The following is a 15782-nucleotide window of genomic DNA, read 5'->3' as shown; positions in this document are numbered from 1 at the left end:
GATACTGTAAACATAACTTCTATATATGCACTGGGAACCCCCAAAATTAATTCGATTTGCTTTATTATAATAATCATTTTATCACAGTCATCTAGAACTGAACCCACAAATCTCCAAGGGATGCCTATAATACCTTTACCAACCTCATGGGGTGTAGAGCTCTGACGTTTGCACTTGGCATAAATGACCTCTGGCAAATTGCTTGGGCCAAATATTTTCATTCTCAATAGCCTGGCTTTACACTTTTGATAATATTAGTATATTCAATCTTGAGTCCCCAGGACATGCTGTGAGAGAGTAGGTTCTACTGAAAACAAATAGGACACTGTCTCAGCTCTTAGGAAAATCAGTCTCAAGTAGATGAGATACTTACATGATGCCTAAAGCAACTGACCTGAGGGTTCTTTCACAGCGTAGTGTTAAGGGGGAAGGGCAAACACAGAAAAATATATATAATATGACCCTAGCTTTTTTTTTTTTTTGGTGCACCGTTCCCGGAAGTACTGCAATACCAGGTCGATGCGTGGAGTGGACGGAGCAAGCTCCTATTCCATCTCCCTGCTCCAAAAATCCATTTAATATATTGTCCTCGGATAGAGGACGTATCAGATATTAAACTGATAAGAACAGATACTACACTTGATCTTAGCCAAAAGGCCGAGAAGCGATTATATGACCCTAGCTTTTAAAAATAATTAATCAATGACTGAATCCTCCAAAGTTTTGTTTGTATACATTATATATATGCATACAAAATGTGTATATATACTTACATAATATATAATTTACTAAATATATGTACACATGTGTATCATTAAATATAAGTTGCTTTGGAAAGGGAATAAAGAAAATAAAGGAATAAAGAAAAGGAAGGAGGCAGGAATAAACTTAAGTAAACAAGACTGTTTTAGGAAACACATGGATGTCCATAATTAAAAGAATATATGTGATATATCTCCATCTAAATAAATTTGCATCTGTATTTGTGTGTGTGTGTGTGTGTGTGTGTGTGAGATGCATGAAATATTATACCTCTAATACTAATAGTGGCTATGTCAGAGTAGGAAGATCTAAGTGTTCTTAGCTGTTTTTCTGTATTGTTTAAACTATTTTTTCATGACAGCTGTTATTTATAGTAACTGCAAGCATTTTAGAGAGAAGAGTCTGTGTCAAAATATTTATTATTGCACTCAAGTATCATTTTATTTTGCCCTTTTCAAAAAGTCTGAATTACTTTGAAATGATAAAAGTGAAATTCTCTAAAGAGGTATTCTTAGTAATAATAAAATGAAGTGGAACAAAGTTATTCTTAACAGGCCAAGGCTGCTTCAGTTACCCAAGTAAAGCAGAGCGCACGATGGGCTTGTTTTGCCAGAAGAAACTCAGTTATCAAGCTCTTCTTTCTTTTCCTGCTGTGGATGTTTTCAATCATGTAAATCTTGCATTTATTGAAAGAATCTAGGTTTTTTTTAAATTTTACAATATGGTTTTACTCACATTTCTGCAGCTCATTATTATTTCCTACAACTCAACGTGTCCAAAACGGAACTCATCATCTTCCTTTCTGCCTCAACTTACCTCTCTTCCTGTCTCCTTTTTCAACAGCAATGTCACCACCTTCCTCCAAGCCACCCAAACTGGAGATCTGGGAACCACACTGGGCTCCTCCCTCTAGGTCACTGATCCTCTGCATACAATACGTCAGTTACGTCTACAGACACTACAGCTTAATATCAGATCTTTTATCATATCTCTTCTCCAGTGCATTGTCCTCACTGGGTCTACCTAAATTGCAGCAATTATCTTGAAATCAGTACCTGAACTCAGTCTCCAATTTGAAATTTTGATCAAGCAGGAGACTGTCTAAACTTTACGTGCAGTGCCAACACATATGAGTTGTCTGCCTATCTTCACTGCCTTCAAAGAAACACGCCATCTTGGGGACCATCAGTCGCAGTGCTTCCGCTGCCCCTGATATCAGAAGCCAAGCAGCGTAACAGGGATGGGCACAATAAGAGGAGGGTCAGGCATTCTGTCCCAGGGTTTTTGTGCCAGAGTCAGAAGAAAAACCCTCTCCTGCTTTCAGAGAGGCGGACTAATGTAGCAAACTCCTCTGTGAAACATTTTTCCCTCGGACTTTATAGGGAGCCTAAATTATTGTAGAGACACAGAGCAAACCAATTATTTTAGCTGTCTTTTAGCCAGTTCTTTAGTTTAGATTTTCACCTGGTTTGGGAACCAACTATAACTCTGGAACGGTAACCAGGTTGGTGATGAGTTATGATAATCTCTACTGTGTTATTGGTATGAGGTTCCAAAAAAGGAAAACTGTGCATTTCAATTGCTAATTTCAACTAAGCTATAAGTATCTATTTTTTCACACCCCAAATCATGGGATTGCCATAGCAATTGTCTATTTTTTTGTTCTTTTTACTGATTAATAATATGCATAAAAAGTACACAAAGTGTTAGCTTAATAAATGTTTACAACTGAATACAGCTTTTCTACTGTATATTTTTATACATATATAAATTTCAGGATATCTATGGTCAGGACCATGTTTTCATTTTTCTCAATCCCAGGCCCAGTGGTAATGCCAACGGTTGGTGTCACTGTCCTTGACCTGCCAAACAAAGGCATTTTATACCCAAAAGTCATGAGGTAGAAGAGTAGAAAGACTACTCCCGCATATTCAGTTAACAATAATTATACTGATATCTAACAATTATCAGCGGCTTTAGATAATAATAGGTACTATTATTATCTCAATTTCCCAGATCAGGAAACTGTGATGGAGACAGATTTAAAAAGCGACAGAGATCAAATAGCCAGTAAATTGAAGAGCAAGACCCCAAGATAAGCCCTCATTTCCAAAAAAATAATTTAAACCATCTAGTCCCTCCACTATGATAATTACCTTCCTCACTGAGATTGAGAAAAACTTAATCTTTATTAAGACTAAAAGACAGAATCCACTTTTCTTTAGCAAACATAAGCAGTGATTAAATTAAGGCTTGGAGGAGAAGAAAAGTTGAATAAATACCAATAGATTTAAAATTCTGAAAAAAAGACAAGCTAGAGCACATACAGTAACTTACAGACTCACTTTTTGATTGCAGGCATCTTCCATTTCTTCCTGGATCCAGATCACCTCTGTAGCTCTGGCTTCTTTTCCATGCGGTTGTTTGTATGGAATCTCTGGGATTCTTAATTTGGGGGCTCTTCTTGATGGGTGGGATGGCACTTCTGAGTCCTGGGCATTTGCCTGCCTCTCATCTCTTGAAATGCCTGTCATTTTATTACAAAAGCACGGATGAAAAGGTCAGATTGTCCTTGAGGACATCAAGAAAATCCCAACCAAAAATACCCCACAAAATCACATTTACTCAAATTGCTTAGGGTGAAGAAATCCTTCAGTTGCCTTAAGATATATTAAAAATAGAGAGAGCATTCCAAGGTGGCAGTGTAGCAAGTCCCTCAACTCACCTCCTTCCTTGGATGCACCGCATCTACAGCTACACATGGAATAATTTCAGCTGAAAAGTAGCTGAATGGCTTTCTCCTCAAAAAGGAATAAAAGGGCCACATCTAGACAGATAGGAGAAGCAGAAACACAGTCTGGCCAAAACACTACCCCCAAAGATGTGGCTGGTACCTCCTAGAAAGAAGCTCATACAACCATCTGAAGCTCAAGTACCTGCAGCTGTTGCCCGCAGGACACCTCCAGATGGCCTGCGTTGTCTCCTGATCTCCAGGGTCTGTGACTGTGCTTCCACGGCACTGTACACACCTGCATACTTTAAAAGCTGCAGCCTAAAGATCTAGCTTCCAATCAGCCTGAATCTAGGTACTGACTGAGCTCACTCCCTTTAGGATAGAGACACACCCTCAACAACTGGGCCCTATCAAGAAAAAATCAGGTTACTCAGACAAACACAAAGGTTCAAGAGACAACCAAGAACTAGGGCAAGGCTAAACACTCAGGTTCACGTCCTAAACCAGGGCACTCCTTCCACTGGGAGAGGTGGTGGTTCCACCTGATGCACAGAAACACAGAGACAGACAAGCAAAATGAGGAAACAGATGAATATGTTCTAAACAAAAGAACAAGGCAAAACCTCAGAAAAAGACCTCAATGAAATGGGGATATGAAACTACCTGATAAAAAGTGCAAAGTAGTGATCATAAAGGTGCTTGCCACACTCAGGAGACAAATAACATGGTGAGAACTTGAACAAAGAGATAGAAACCATAAGAAAGTACCAAACAGAAGTTGTAGAGATGAAGAATGCAATAACTGAACTGAAAAATACACAATAGAGGGTTCAACAGCAAACAAGATGATAGAGAAGAAGGGACCTCCAGGAAACAACAAGTAGAATAATATTCACATTATAAGGGTCCCAGGAGAAAAGAGAGAAAGGGGCAGAAAACTTATCTGAAGAATGGCTGGAAACTTCCTTAATCTGGAAAAAGATACAGACATCCAGTTTCAGGAAGCACAGAGAGTTCCATATAACATGCATCCACTATGTTCCATTCAGTATGTTTATCTCATATTTTATAAACTCTGAGTTAGGTACAATTATTTCCTCCATTTTAATTTAGTTAATAAATGTAAAAGTTCAAACACTGTCTTCCATATATTAGGTACTATTTAAGTTTTTGCTATTGTTATTAGAAGTTACTTTCAAAAAGATATGTAATTAAGCCAGAGACAGGTAAGATTCCTCAAGGGAGGAACAACCTAAGACAGGCACAGTCGCAGGGGGGCCATCAGGTGAGAAATTGGGGGTCAACAGAGGTGAGGCTTAGAACCTCACCCACCCCTGTTTTGAGAGAAATCTTCTGCATCCGTGAATGTTTTGTTGCCCTTGTCTAGCTTGGATTAATACTTAGTCTATAGGCACAGACCTGATTGTCTACACTTGCCTTCTTACAGCACTAACTTATGCTTTCTATCTTTATCTTGCATCTACCTACCACTTCAGCATTTTATTTAAAAAAAAAATAAGGGAGAAATGTGGGATTCACATATAAATTAAGTATAAAAATCAAATGAATAATCATATCTGACTTGATTGTTTATAGTTCATATGCGTGATCAAAACCGAAAGTTTCTGTGATATGACTGCCCTTGCACTGTTCACCATGTAAGAACTTATTCACTACGTAAGAACTTGTTCACCATGTAAGAACTTGTTCTTTATGCTTCAGAAGATTGGAGACTGTTGAGAGTTAGGCTTGGGGTTGATTAATGATTGTGCTTTGAGTCCCCTATACAGAATTTTATTCTTGTAAACAACCATTTGATCAATAAATATGAGAAGTGCCCTCTCAAAAATAAAAAATAAAAAATAAATATATGTAATTAATTTTGACATTCATTTATAGTTTTAATAATACTTACAAAACTAGGAAAAGTATCCTTAACTTGAGATATCAGTTAAGAAAAACTGTGGTATAATTTTTTTTCAAGTCCTCACCCACTCTGTTGCGATCACTGTTTAGCATAGTAGGAAGATGCTATAGAGTCATTACTTGTCTTCTCATGCTGTACTGCCTTCCCCATGACTTACCTATATTGTGATTATGAATTATACTGCCCCTTAATCCCCTTCTCCTAGATTCTGTTTGGTACTTTCAGGTCTCTGACGCATTCTTCTATATCATCTTGTATGCTATTGAACCTCCTACCGCTCTGCTTTGGTAACCACTAGTCCCTTCTTGGAGTCTGTGAGTCTGCTGCTGTTTTGTTCCTTCAGTTTTGCTTTGTTGTTATACCCCACAAATGAGTGAAATCATTTAGTACTGGTCTTCCTCCACCTTGCTTATTTCAGTGAGCATGATACCCTCTAGCTCCATGCATGTCCAGTTTTCCCAGCACCAGCTGGCGAAGAGGCTGTCATTTCCCCATTGTATATTCATGGCTTCTTTATTGTGTATTAATTGACAATATACATATGGGTTTATATCTGGGCTCTCTATTCTGTTCCACTGATCTCTGGGTCTGTTATTGTGCCAGCACCAAATTGTTTTGGTTACTGTGGCTTTGTAGTAGAGCTTGAAGTTTGGGAGCTTTGTTCTTCTTTCTCAGGATTGCTTTACCTATTCAGGGTCTTCTGTGGTTCCATATGAATTTTAGAACTATTTGTTCTAGTTCATTGAAGAATGCTGTTGGTATTTTGATAGGGATTGCATTGAATCTGTAGATTGCTTTAGGGAGGGTGGCCATATTGACAATATTAATTGTTCCTATCCATGAGCATGGGATATATTTCCATTTATTGGTGTCTTAAATTTCTCTCGTGTCTTGTAGTTTTCAGAGTATAGGTCTTTCACCTCCTTGGTTAGGTTTATTCCTAGGTATTTTATTCTTTTGGATAAAATTGTAAATGGAGTTGTTTTCCTGATTTCTCTTTCTGTTAACTAGGTATTAGTATATAAGAATGCAACATATTTATGTGTATTAATTTTGTATCCTGCAACTTTGCTAAATCCAGCATTAGTTTTAATAGTCTTTTGGTAGAGTCTTTAGGGTTTTCTATGTAAAATATCATATCATCTACAAACAGTGACAGTTTAACTTCTTCCTTACCAATACGGATCCCTTTTATTTCTTTGTGTTGTCTGATTGCCGTGGCTAGGACCTCCAGTACTATGTTGAATAAAAGTGGTGAGAGTGGGCATCCCTGTCTTGTTCTCAATCTTAGAGGAAAGGCTTTCAGCTTTTTGCTGTTAAGTGTGATGTTGGCTGTGGGTTTATCAACATGTATATGTTGAGATACAAACCTCTATACCTAAAATGTGAATATTTATTGAATATACAACTGCATTATTGACAATAATCTGTCCTACCAAAATACAAAAGTACACAAAAATGTCTATAAAAAATTGCAGTATTACTAGCAGTATTCAAAAACTGACAGTATTTGAAATGATATAAATGTCCATCAACAGATGGGGGATTTAATAAATTACAGTACATTGATGTTATAACACATTGTGAGAATATCTGAGAAAATGACATAGATCTATACACACTCACAAGGAAGAGCACTTGCCGCACATTAAGTGAAACAAGCAAGTCATACATGTATAGATGATCCCATTTTGATTTTACATTACATTTAAATTTGTATAAAAGTACACACATATATTTGCATATGTTTCAGGACCAGGACTAGAGGGAGGTGAGTGAGGTACCCAGGGGGCACCTGAGTGCCTCCTTAATTTTACACACTGCATGCCTAGTCCCCTAGTCCTGGCCATGATAATGTTTACGCGTACACAGAAAACCTTTGAGAAGAATCACACACTAGTAAAGGAGTATTCTCATTTTAACTCTTCACTTCTACATTATTTGATTTTTTTAAGTAAGTATGTAACCTGAAGCAAGTTATTTAATGACACCTGTACCCAAGGGACCAATGGAGACCACATAGCAATGAAAGAACCACTTTAGCCCATCTATAGTACAGCAACATGTCAGCATATGAGCTGGCTTCTGTGTTCAGTTCCATGTAACTTCTAAGGATTTTCATATATCTTAACTCTCTGACCTTTGAAGAGGAAATACTGCCGGCACTTTTATTGTATGAATAATCATGCTTATGTCTATTTGCATTTTTTCATGCTATATTCTCAATGCATATTAGTAATAGCTCTTCCAGGTCACAGTTTCTGTATGATTATCATGTAATCAGCTGAGCAAAAATTTGATCTCTTTCTAACAACACAGACAGTGGTCAATTATTTGCCAAATAGTCATGGTAGCTCAAGTCACTGTACCAATGACGCTGTTAATCATGGAGTTTCCAAAATGAATATGAGTGAGTCAGTCTTTTTTATTCAGTCTGTTTACATTTTCTACTGATCAATGTTCATGCCCTTTGTTGTATTTTTTCAATTTTTGTGCTTTACATGATTATTTTAAATGAGAGTTGGTAACCTTATTTTTTAAGGAGAACATATTGGCTGTATCCTGTTACCTTTAGTAATTAGAGCTAATGATTAGCTTAGCTGTATTTTAGTATGTATATTTTTCACAAAAGATAAAGACTAGGAAATGTGCCTTCCCTGTTTTCTACTGATAATAAATTGACACAATCCTCTTGCTATTTATATAATATCACCATATGATGTGAAACATTTCCATTGTGTTTTGCTGTTTTTCAAAGACAGGACTAACAGCTTCGTTTTTTGTTTTAAAACCTTTCAAAACTGACCATAAAAAGTCCAACCCATAATCTTACCATCCAGATTCACAATTACAAATTAGTAAATGACTGAAATGACAAAACATATTCAAGATACAGATTATCTGGCATTTATTTTTCCAAAGTGTAATCTTTAAAGGCAAATGTAGTGTCCCTAAATCCTCTACTATGATGCCAACATGTCACAACAGTCAGTGTATGAAAGAATGAAACCTTTATCTAAGTCAGCCAGCTGTTTGGCCTCCATGATGCCAAACAATGGATTTGATCATTTTTCCTAATGACTTGGTCAACTTTGGTAACATGAAAATGCTGGTAGTTGCTTAGAAATTAAATTAAGATGGTGTCAATTTATAATTTTAACCGAAGTTCCATTTGAATAGAGGAAGTGCTTATTATTATTTCTTGAGAAAATAAACAAGCTAAACTAATATTTTAGTATGAAATAAACTGGTTTATGTTTTGGATGCATATCTGTTTGTAAATTTTATCTACGTTTCCTAGTAGAAGGAAGAGTGAAGTCACTTTTAGGGAAAAAGAATGAACTATTTTTAAATTAATATACCAATTTTGTTTCACTCCTATGGTTCTTTTTGACTAGGTTAAATTGCATGAAAAATAACATTAATTTGGCTCCTAATAGTCACAGTTGGCCTTGAGAAATTTAAATCTTTTAAGATGCTTCAGTTTCCATTGTTTATTTCCATTATTACAATCACATGGAAGCGTTTGTCCATAACCTTTATTTAATATTTTAGTTGTTTCCTTCTGGACCTAAGTTAACCTGCCTACAAATATAAAATTAGAAAGTTAAAAGAACAAATACCATGTGATTTCACTTATATGTGGAATCTAAGAACAAAATGAATGAAACAGCAGGAGACTCGTACTGAGAAGTGACTGGTAGCTATCATCGGGGAAGGGTTAGGATAAGCAGGGGTGAGGAGGATAAAAGAGGTACAAAATCTTAATCAAACTATAAATTGGTCATGGGTCTGGAAGTGCAGTATGGAGAATATACTCAATGGTTCTGTAACATCTTTCTATGTTGAGAGATAGTAACTGCACTAGTTGGGGTGAAGATTAATAATGGGTGTGACTGATGAATCACTGTGTTGTATACTTGAAACCAATATAATATTGTTTATCAACTATACATCAATTTAAAAAAGAACTTAAAAGAAAGTATCTCTATAATCTTAAAATTCTATAATACTACCTAAATTTTGAAATGGTTTAATAAAAATATATTCTTGCTCTGTGTGTTATTTGATGTGCATAAATGTTTTCTTTTAGAACTTCTGCCTAATACACATTTCTTTCCACGATTACAAATTAACTTCCTACTACCACTATTTGAATTAGGTGTATTAGTAGTTGCCTTATTTTCAAGGGCAGAAACATAGTTTTAACTGAAAGCAAATTTTTTAACCAAACACAAAAATGATAGCTCACATATCTGAGAGATTCAAGGGCTCACTAGCTGTGGATAGAGCAGAATCCAAATGTTCAAATGTCCTCAGGTACTTGTCTCTTTCCACATCTAAGTTCTTCTTCCCTTTGTTTTGGGTTTATTTTCAGGTATGTATTTTATGTGTAACATTTAAAATGACTACGTTAGCTTCATTGTTTTTACATCCTGTGAACTCAGCAACCCCATTGTTGCAAAAGTGCATTTTTTCTGATAGTTCCAGAAGCCCTGAGATAGACCCCAGTTAGCCTGACTTGGGTCATATAGCCAAATCTGAACCAATTTCAGTGTCCAATACAGCTTGTATTCTCCCTGGACAGACCCACATCATGCATCCCACCACTGATGTCAACTATTACGGTCACCATAGTCACTCTGATTGGAACTGTGCGAACTCAGAGAGGAGGAGTGCTTCCCCAAAAAGATCAGATGCGCCCTGTTTAAAGAGAAGGAAATGTCAGGCCGTAAAAACTACCGGATGTCCACTGTGTGAACTCTTGCTAGTGTCCCATCAACCTGAATCCCTAGGCAACATACACTAGTACACAATCTATTTGTGCAGCTGTTGTTAACGACGTTGAGTCCAAAATATCTATACTCTATGGCACTGACTTGATACTTTTCATAATATAGTACCTAATATGCAGTGATGAAACACTTTTAAAAGAAATATAAAACATATTTTGTCACAGGAGTTTCTTTTATTAACATCTTGCACATTGTTTTCAACCTTTTTACGTACATATTATCTAATTTAAATTCAGTATGATAACGAATAAATCAGTAAACATTATTCCCTTGCTCACTTCCCAAAGTCTAAGATTTGAAGCCCAGTAAATTTTCTATTTAACCTCAAATTCTTTTATTCTAAGCAATTCATAAGAAAAAACTGTTCAGTCCACTTGCTACTCACCATATTTTCTTCAAGGACCTTCTTCATGAAACCCACTTATAGCATCTGACCTACTTAACAATAAGGTCCTTATAGTATCAACTAAAGATGCTGGTAGGAGATCCAATATAGTCAAATATTAATTGGCAGCTAGATTCTAATAGAACTAATAAAAAATTAATTTTGGGCAACTGAACCTTTTAAGTAAGCTTTCTTAAAAACCATTTGAAATGTTTAACAACAAAAACAAATTTGGCACTTGGATTCAAAGTCATGCCTGTACTTTCCTCAGCATTTTAGTGTAATTGATCATTTTCATGACTTATCCAAAATATTTTTACTATAAGGAATTAAGTTCATTAGAGACCCCTTCACCTAAGTGAGCCTCTTCAGACAAGATCTACTGCTTGAGGTAAATAGGACACTTCAGATGCAAATGAAGAGACTAGAGTCTAACCTGACTCACAGAGCCAGATATTCTAAGCCTCCAGGTAGTCTTATGCTGTAATTAAGCACCACTGGATACCTACAGGCTATTAGAGGAACAATTTACTAGGGTCGTCAGCATAAAGAACAAGGAACACTTTTCTCCCTCTTCTTTCATTTGTTAAGAAGCATGGTGTTTACTTCTCCTGGTAGTTAACCAAGTTCTGAGGGATGCTGGGTAAGAGCCAGCCACCTCCTTTTCATGAAATTTAACACTTAGGGAAGCAATGGTAGCAGCCATCACTTGCCTTTATTTATTTATTTGTATGTATTTTTGGTTATAAAAATTGTGGGGAGACCTGATCTACTGATTAGGAAGAAGGCTTCTGAGGCATTCTAACCGGAGACGCCTGCAGACGTGTCTGGCTGCTTTGCATGAAGAAAAGCCCAGTGAGAACAGCCAGAAGTTGACCCTAACTCCCCTTCGGGAGGAACAAGAGGAAATTATTGCTGAGAGGGACCAGAGCACCACTGCAACGGCCCTTAGAGGCAAACCAAAGGCTGGGGGCTGCGGGGCTTGCTTTGATTTTCGGGCCTTCCCCCGGTTTTCCCCTTTGGCAGGATTTCCCTAGATGCCACATCCTGGGTGTGGTGTCCGTGGCTGGGGGCAGATCCACGTAGTAAGAAAGGACAGAAGTGTTTCATTTCACAAACTGGGTGGACAAGGCCTGGCTCCAGTCAGCAGCCTCCCAGAGTGCGTCAGACCCGGGAATGCATCACAGGGGGAGGACGAAGCAGCACACAAGGTGCTTAAGAGCTTGGCCTCTGGGTCAGGAGGACCTAAGGCCCAGGCGGCAGTGCCACTCCCTAGCTGAGAGACTGCAGAAAGTTTTACATTTCCAGGACCCTCTTTCCTCATCTAGGCAGTGGAAGAATTAACAGTGTCTAAACTGCAGGGGCAAGTGAGTTCCAGACACATTTAAATTCAATCTAGAAGAGTGGTAAAGCAGTGGCCCAGAAGACTGGCGATGGTGTCAAAGCTGGTTGAAGGGGGAGGGAGAGGTTGGGTTAGGAAACAGTGTCCCTTGACTAAAGTTGGCCACAATGTCACAGCAGGCAGGGAACAGGCATCTGTCCACACCCACGGGGCGGCCTGTTGGCCAGTTACCCATCTTTCAAAAAATGGAACGTGTGCTTGTAGTGTAAGACACCACCAAACCAACTTCAAGTTAAATCACAGATTTAGAAATTAAATAAATAAACCCTCTGGTTTGAAAATGATTTTCCTAAATCATCTTGTCTGTCTCCCGTTCACTTCACAAAACTCAATTTGAACATCTCAAAAGACATAACATGACTGAAATTTCAAGTATCTGTAGATAAATAGTTTTCATAACTTTACCTCATGAACTATTTCAGAAGCTCAACAACCTTCATCGCAAAAAGACAACAAATCTGGATATATGGTGACCATTTCTAATGGGTAATGACATTCTGTCTCTAACAGTCAATTCTAATTCATTCTGAAGGGTCTGCTTCCTTTAACTGACTTCTGGATCAGTATATTGAGTCCTTAATGAGAAAAATGTACAATATCATGAGTTAGAGTTCCACATAATATGCCCTATTTGGAGCATCCAGATTTGGAGCCATGAATGTGAATCTCCAACTTCCCACTACAGTTTAGTTAGATTCTCACAAAAGGTGGTAGTAAAATCAGTCCCCTCTCCACCTCTGCACAGTATTGCTTGATTTCATTGTCCTCAGCCATTCCGCACTTTAGGATCTGCCTGGGAGTCTTTAAAGACACCTGATGCGAGGGCATCCCCCTCAGGGATTCAGTTCACTGGCCTGGGGTGAGGCTGTACTGGTTGGTCCCTTAAAGTCCTCAGGTGATTCTACAGAGTTGAGAGCCACTGCTCTCTGTGGAATTCCACATGCAAAGGCATGAAATACTCTTTTCCCTTTCTTTTGTCCTTTAGCTTCACAATTTAGTCTTTCTAAGAAGGATTATGGCACGAACATGATCTCTAATTAAGAACACTTAAATGATTGCATAATACTCTGCCCTTTCTTTTGAGTGATTTAGAGAGGAATGATATAGGAACTCCTACACTTACTATAAAATGGTCTCATAAATTGTATCTTAAAATTACTTAAACTATGTTCACCAGCTAATGAACTTTTTTTTTCTTTTTTGCTAAAGCAAAGCAGACAAGAATTTCTGTAAGTAACTGATAAGCATTTTTCACCTTCCAAAAAGAGATGTCTTCTCTGTTTTCAGTAACACCACCACTAGTCTCTGAGTTCTTGTGTCTCTATCACACTGCCTGTAGTGAGCAAAAGATGAGCTCATTTTACTTTCAATTTATAAATAAAAACTCCCTATTCGGTGGATGGGGGTTTGAGTAACCAATCCTTCCCTCTGCTTCATAGTGACTTTCATTGGTGACCCCATTTCTGAACTTCTGCCTCTGCTATTTCCAGGGTGTGCAGGTTCCTGCCTCTTGGTACTGTTCACCAGACATTTATTTAATCAATACTCCTAAGGCACCTAATTTGTGCCAGGCACTATTTAAGACTGTGGACCTGTGGCAGTGAGCAAGACAGGCCGGAAGAGCCAGCTCTGTCATGGAGACTGCCCTTCAGAAAGGGAGACAGAATAAAGGGGAAATAAGAAAACACTGTGTAGTACAGAGAATGTAACATATTGCTATCTTGTGTTCCATGGAACACATGTTGAGACATTCTGGTCTCCTGTGTACATCTAAATAGGCTCCCCTTCCTTGGTTATCATAAACTCAAAATGATTTAGCTATTTCTCCCAAGAAGTCTTTTATTTTCCCCTTACTAAAAAACCTCTATAGAATTAGGTTTAGCTAAACAGTTTGAAATTTCACCTATTGAAAGCTCACTCCAAGTGTTTCTTCTTGACGTTCAGGAGAGAAATGTTGAAAGGGGCATCGCCATAAATTTCATATGCGCTTGCTTTTGCTTGGAACTCACAATACACTGGTTTTTTTCCTCTTACTTTTTTTGTCCTTTTCTATTGGCCTTGACTGAATTTTCTTCATTGACCAAGATGAGATTTTTCTAGCTCCTTCCACTAACCTAGATAATCTCTCCCTGAACTCAGCTCCTGAATTGTTTGCCCCAAACCACTTTCACTCTACCCTCCCGCAGACCTGGGAACTCACATTATCAGGAATCAGCAAAACACACGTGCTACTTTCAACTCAGCATGTTAATTATCTGACAAACATTTATGACCATCTACTGTGTTTAAAGATATTTATGATGCACGGAGGTTACAAGATGAATAAAATAGGGCCCCCTCTTCTAAAAAAGTTCACAGATGCTTAAGGATAAGTTCAGGATAAGTCCACTTTGTTAAATAAAAAACTATTTAAAGTGGAAAATTATAACACATAAAAAACTGAAGTGTATGCTTTTAGCTTTAAACCTTAAATATATATTCCCTCACCAAACTTTAGATGTAGGTCAAGGCCCTTTCTTCCATTGCTGATTAGAATTCTGCATGACCTTTCTTCATTAGCCACAGCATCAGTAATTTCTAGTTTCAATGTATTTGAAATAGCTTAAGAGTATTACGACACTATACCAGTATCTGAGTACCAAAACCGTTTAGATCTCGGGGATTTTTTTTGTCCTGCTCACACCTATCCTGACAGCACTCATTTTAGCATCTCATTTTGATACTCATTCCAAAGTATTCATGTGAGCTTTCAAGAAACAACTCTTTCATTCTACATTTAGTATGCAAATTACATGTTTTAAAACACTAAGTACAATTGGCATTATCAGGTTTGAGTACAAACAGGACTGACTCTTGGTAAGCACACACCCCATGTGGAAGGAGGCAAAGGTGTGAGAACAAGGGAGAGACCTTCCAGCTGGGAGCATTCTGTGACTTGCGGTGTCTACGACTACATTTCGCAGACAGAAAGGAATGCTCTGGTTAATCTGGCAGGTTGCTTAAGAGATCTACTTCTATGATATCACTGCAATACAACATAAATGGTTTAATAAAGGCTTATGGAAAATGTTATGTTTTATCTTAAAAAGATCCTTCCCTATTAGCCAGTATGAGTACTGTTTGGAATTTTTCTTCTTTTTTTCCTTGATCTTAGATTATCTTATATTTTGGAATAAGCAATATAATTCCATAGTTCAAAACTTCTAAGGTAAAACAAACAGGGTAAAGTATTTCTGATATCCCTATTCCCCAGCCATTGTCTGCTTTTTCCAGAGACCACCACTGTTTCCAGCTCCTTCCATGTCTTTACAGAGGCTTAAAATCAATCTAAAACACATCAAATGCAAAATCTTACCCATTCTTTCTTTTCCTTTTTATAAAAATACAAAATGTTAGCGTACTAGTTCTGCCACTTCAAGGATGAGCTTTGAAATTCCCCTTCACCCTCTAGGAGACAGACTTTCTGTAAAGCAGGTCAAGAACTCGGCAGTTCCTCTTTGTTTAGCTGACTAAGGCTTCCAGCAGATGGCCACATTACGTCCCCATTACTGCTATATCTTGATTCTGTGCCAGTTTTGTAAAATATATCAAGAACACATCACTTGTTTCCTCTCTGAGGTCAATTCAACATCATTTATCTCTTTCATCCATTTGTAAGGTACTTATTTTGTGGATTTCCTTACAGGCATATCTTCTTGACATACAGTAACACCTTCCCTCCTATCAGATTTTCGGTTATTATTTATTACATGGTGCATGAGATAAACTAATTCATG

At 37.5% G+C, this 15782-nt stretch overlaps 1 protein-coding gene and 1 non-coding gene across 6 annotated transcripts in view; both read right to left on the bottom strand.

Moving 5' to 3' along the window:
* Positions 1-15782, bottom strand: part of LMNTD1 (lamin tail domain containing 1) — a 317264-nt gene that overhangs the window by 236241 nt on the left and 65241 nt on the right. For all 5 annotated transcript variants that reach the window (XM_037020399.2, XM_037020400.2, XM_037020398.2 and 2 more), the window contains exon 2: positions 3108-3289. In XM_037020399.2, the coding sequence (XP_036876294.2) occupies positions 3108-3289 (182 nt within the window). The remainder of the gene's footprint in view (positions 1-3107; positions 3290-15782) is intronic.
* On the bottom strand, positions 479-669 carry LOC140846639 (U2 spliceosomal RNA). The gene has a single exon (XR_012125974.1). It is a non-coding gene; the product is annotated as a U2 spliceosomal RNA (small nuclear RNA).

Source organism: Manis javanica, chromosome 15 (assembly GCF_040802235.1).
Source record: "Manis javanica isolate MJ-LG chromosome 15, MJ_LKY, whole genome shotgun sequence".
Lineage (NCBI taxonomy): Eukaryota > Metazoa > Chordata > Mammalia > Pholidota > Manidae > Manis > Manis javanica.
This window is presented reverse-complemented; position numbering and strand designations above follow the sequence as displayed.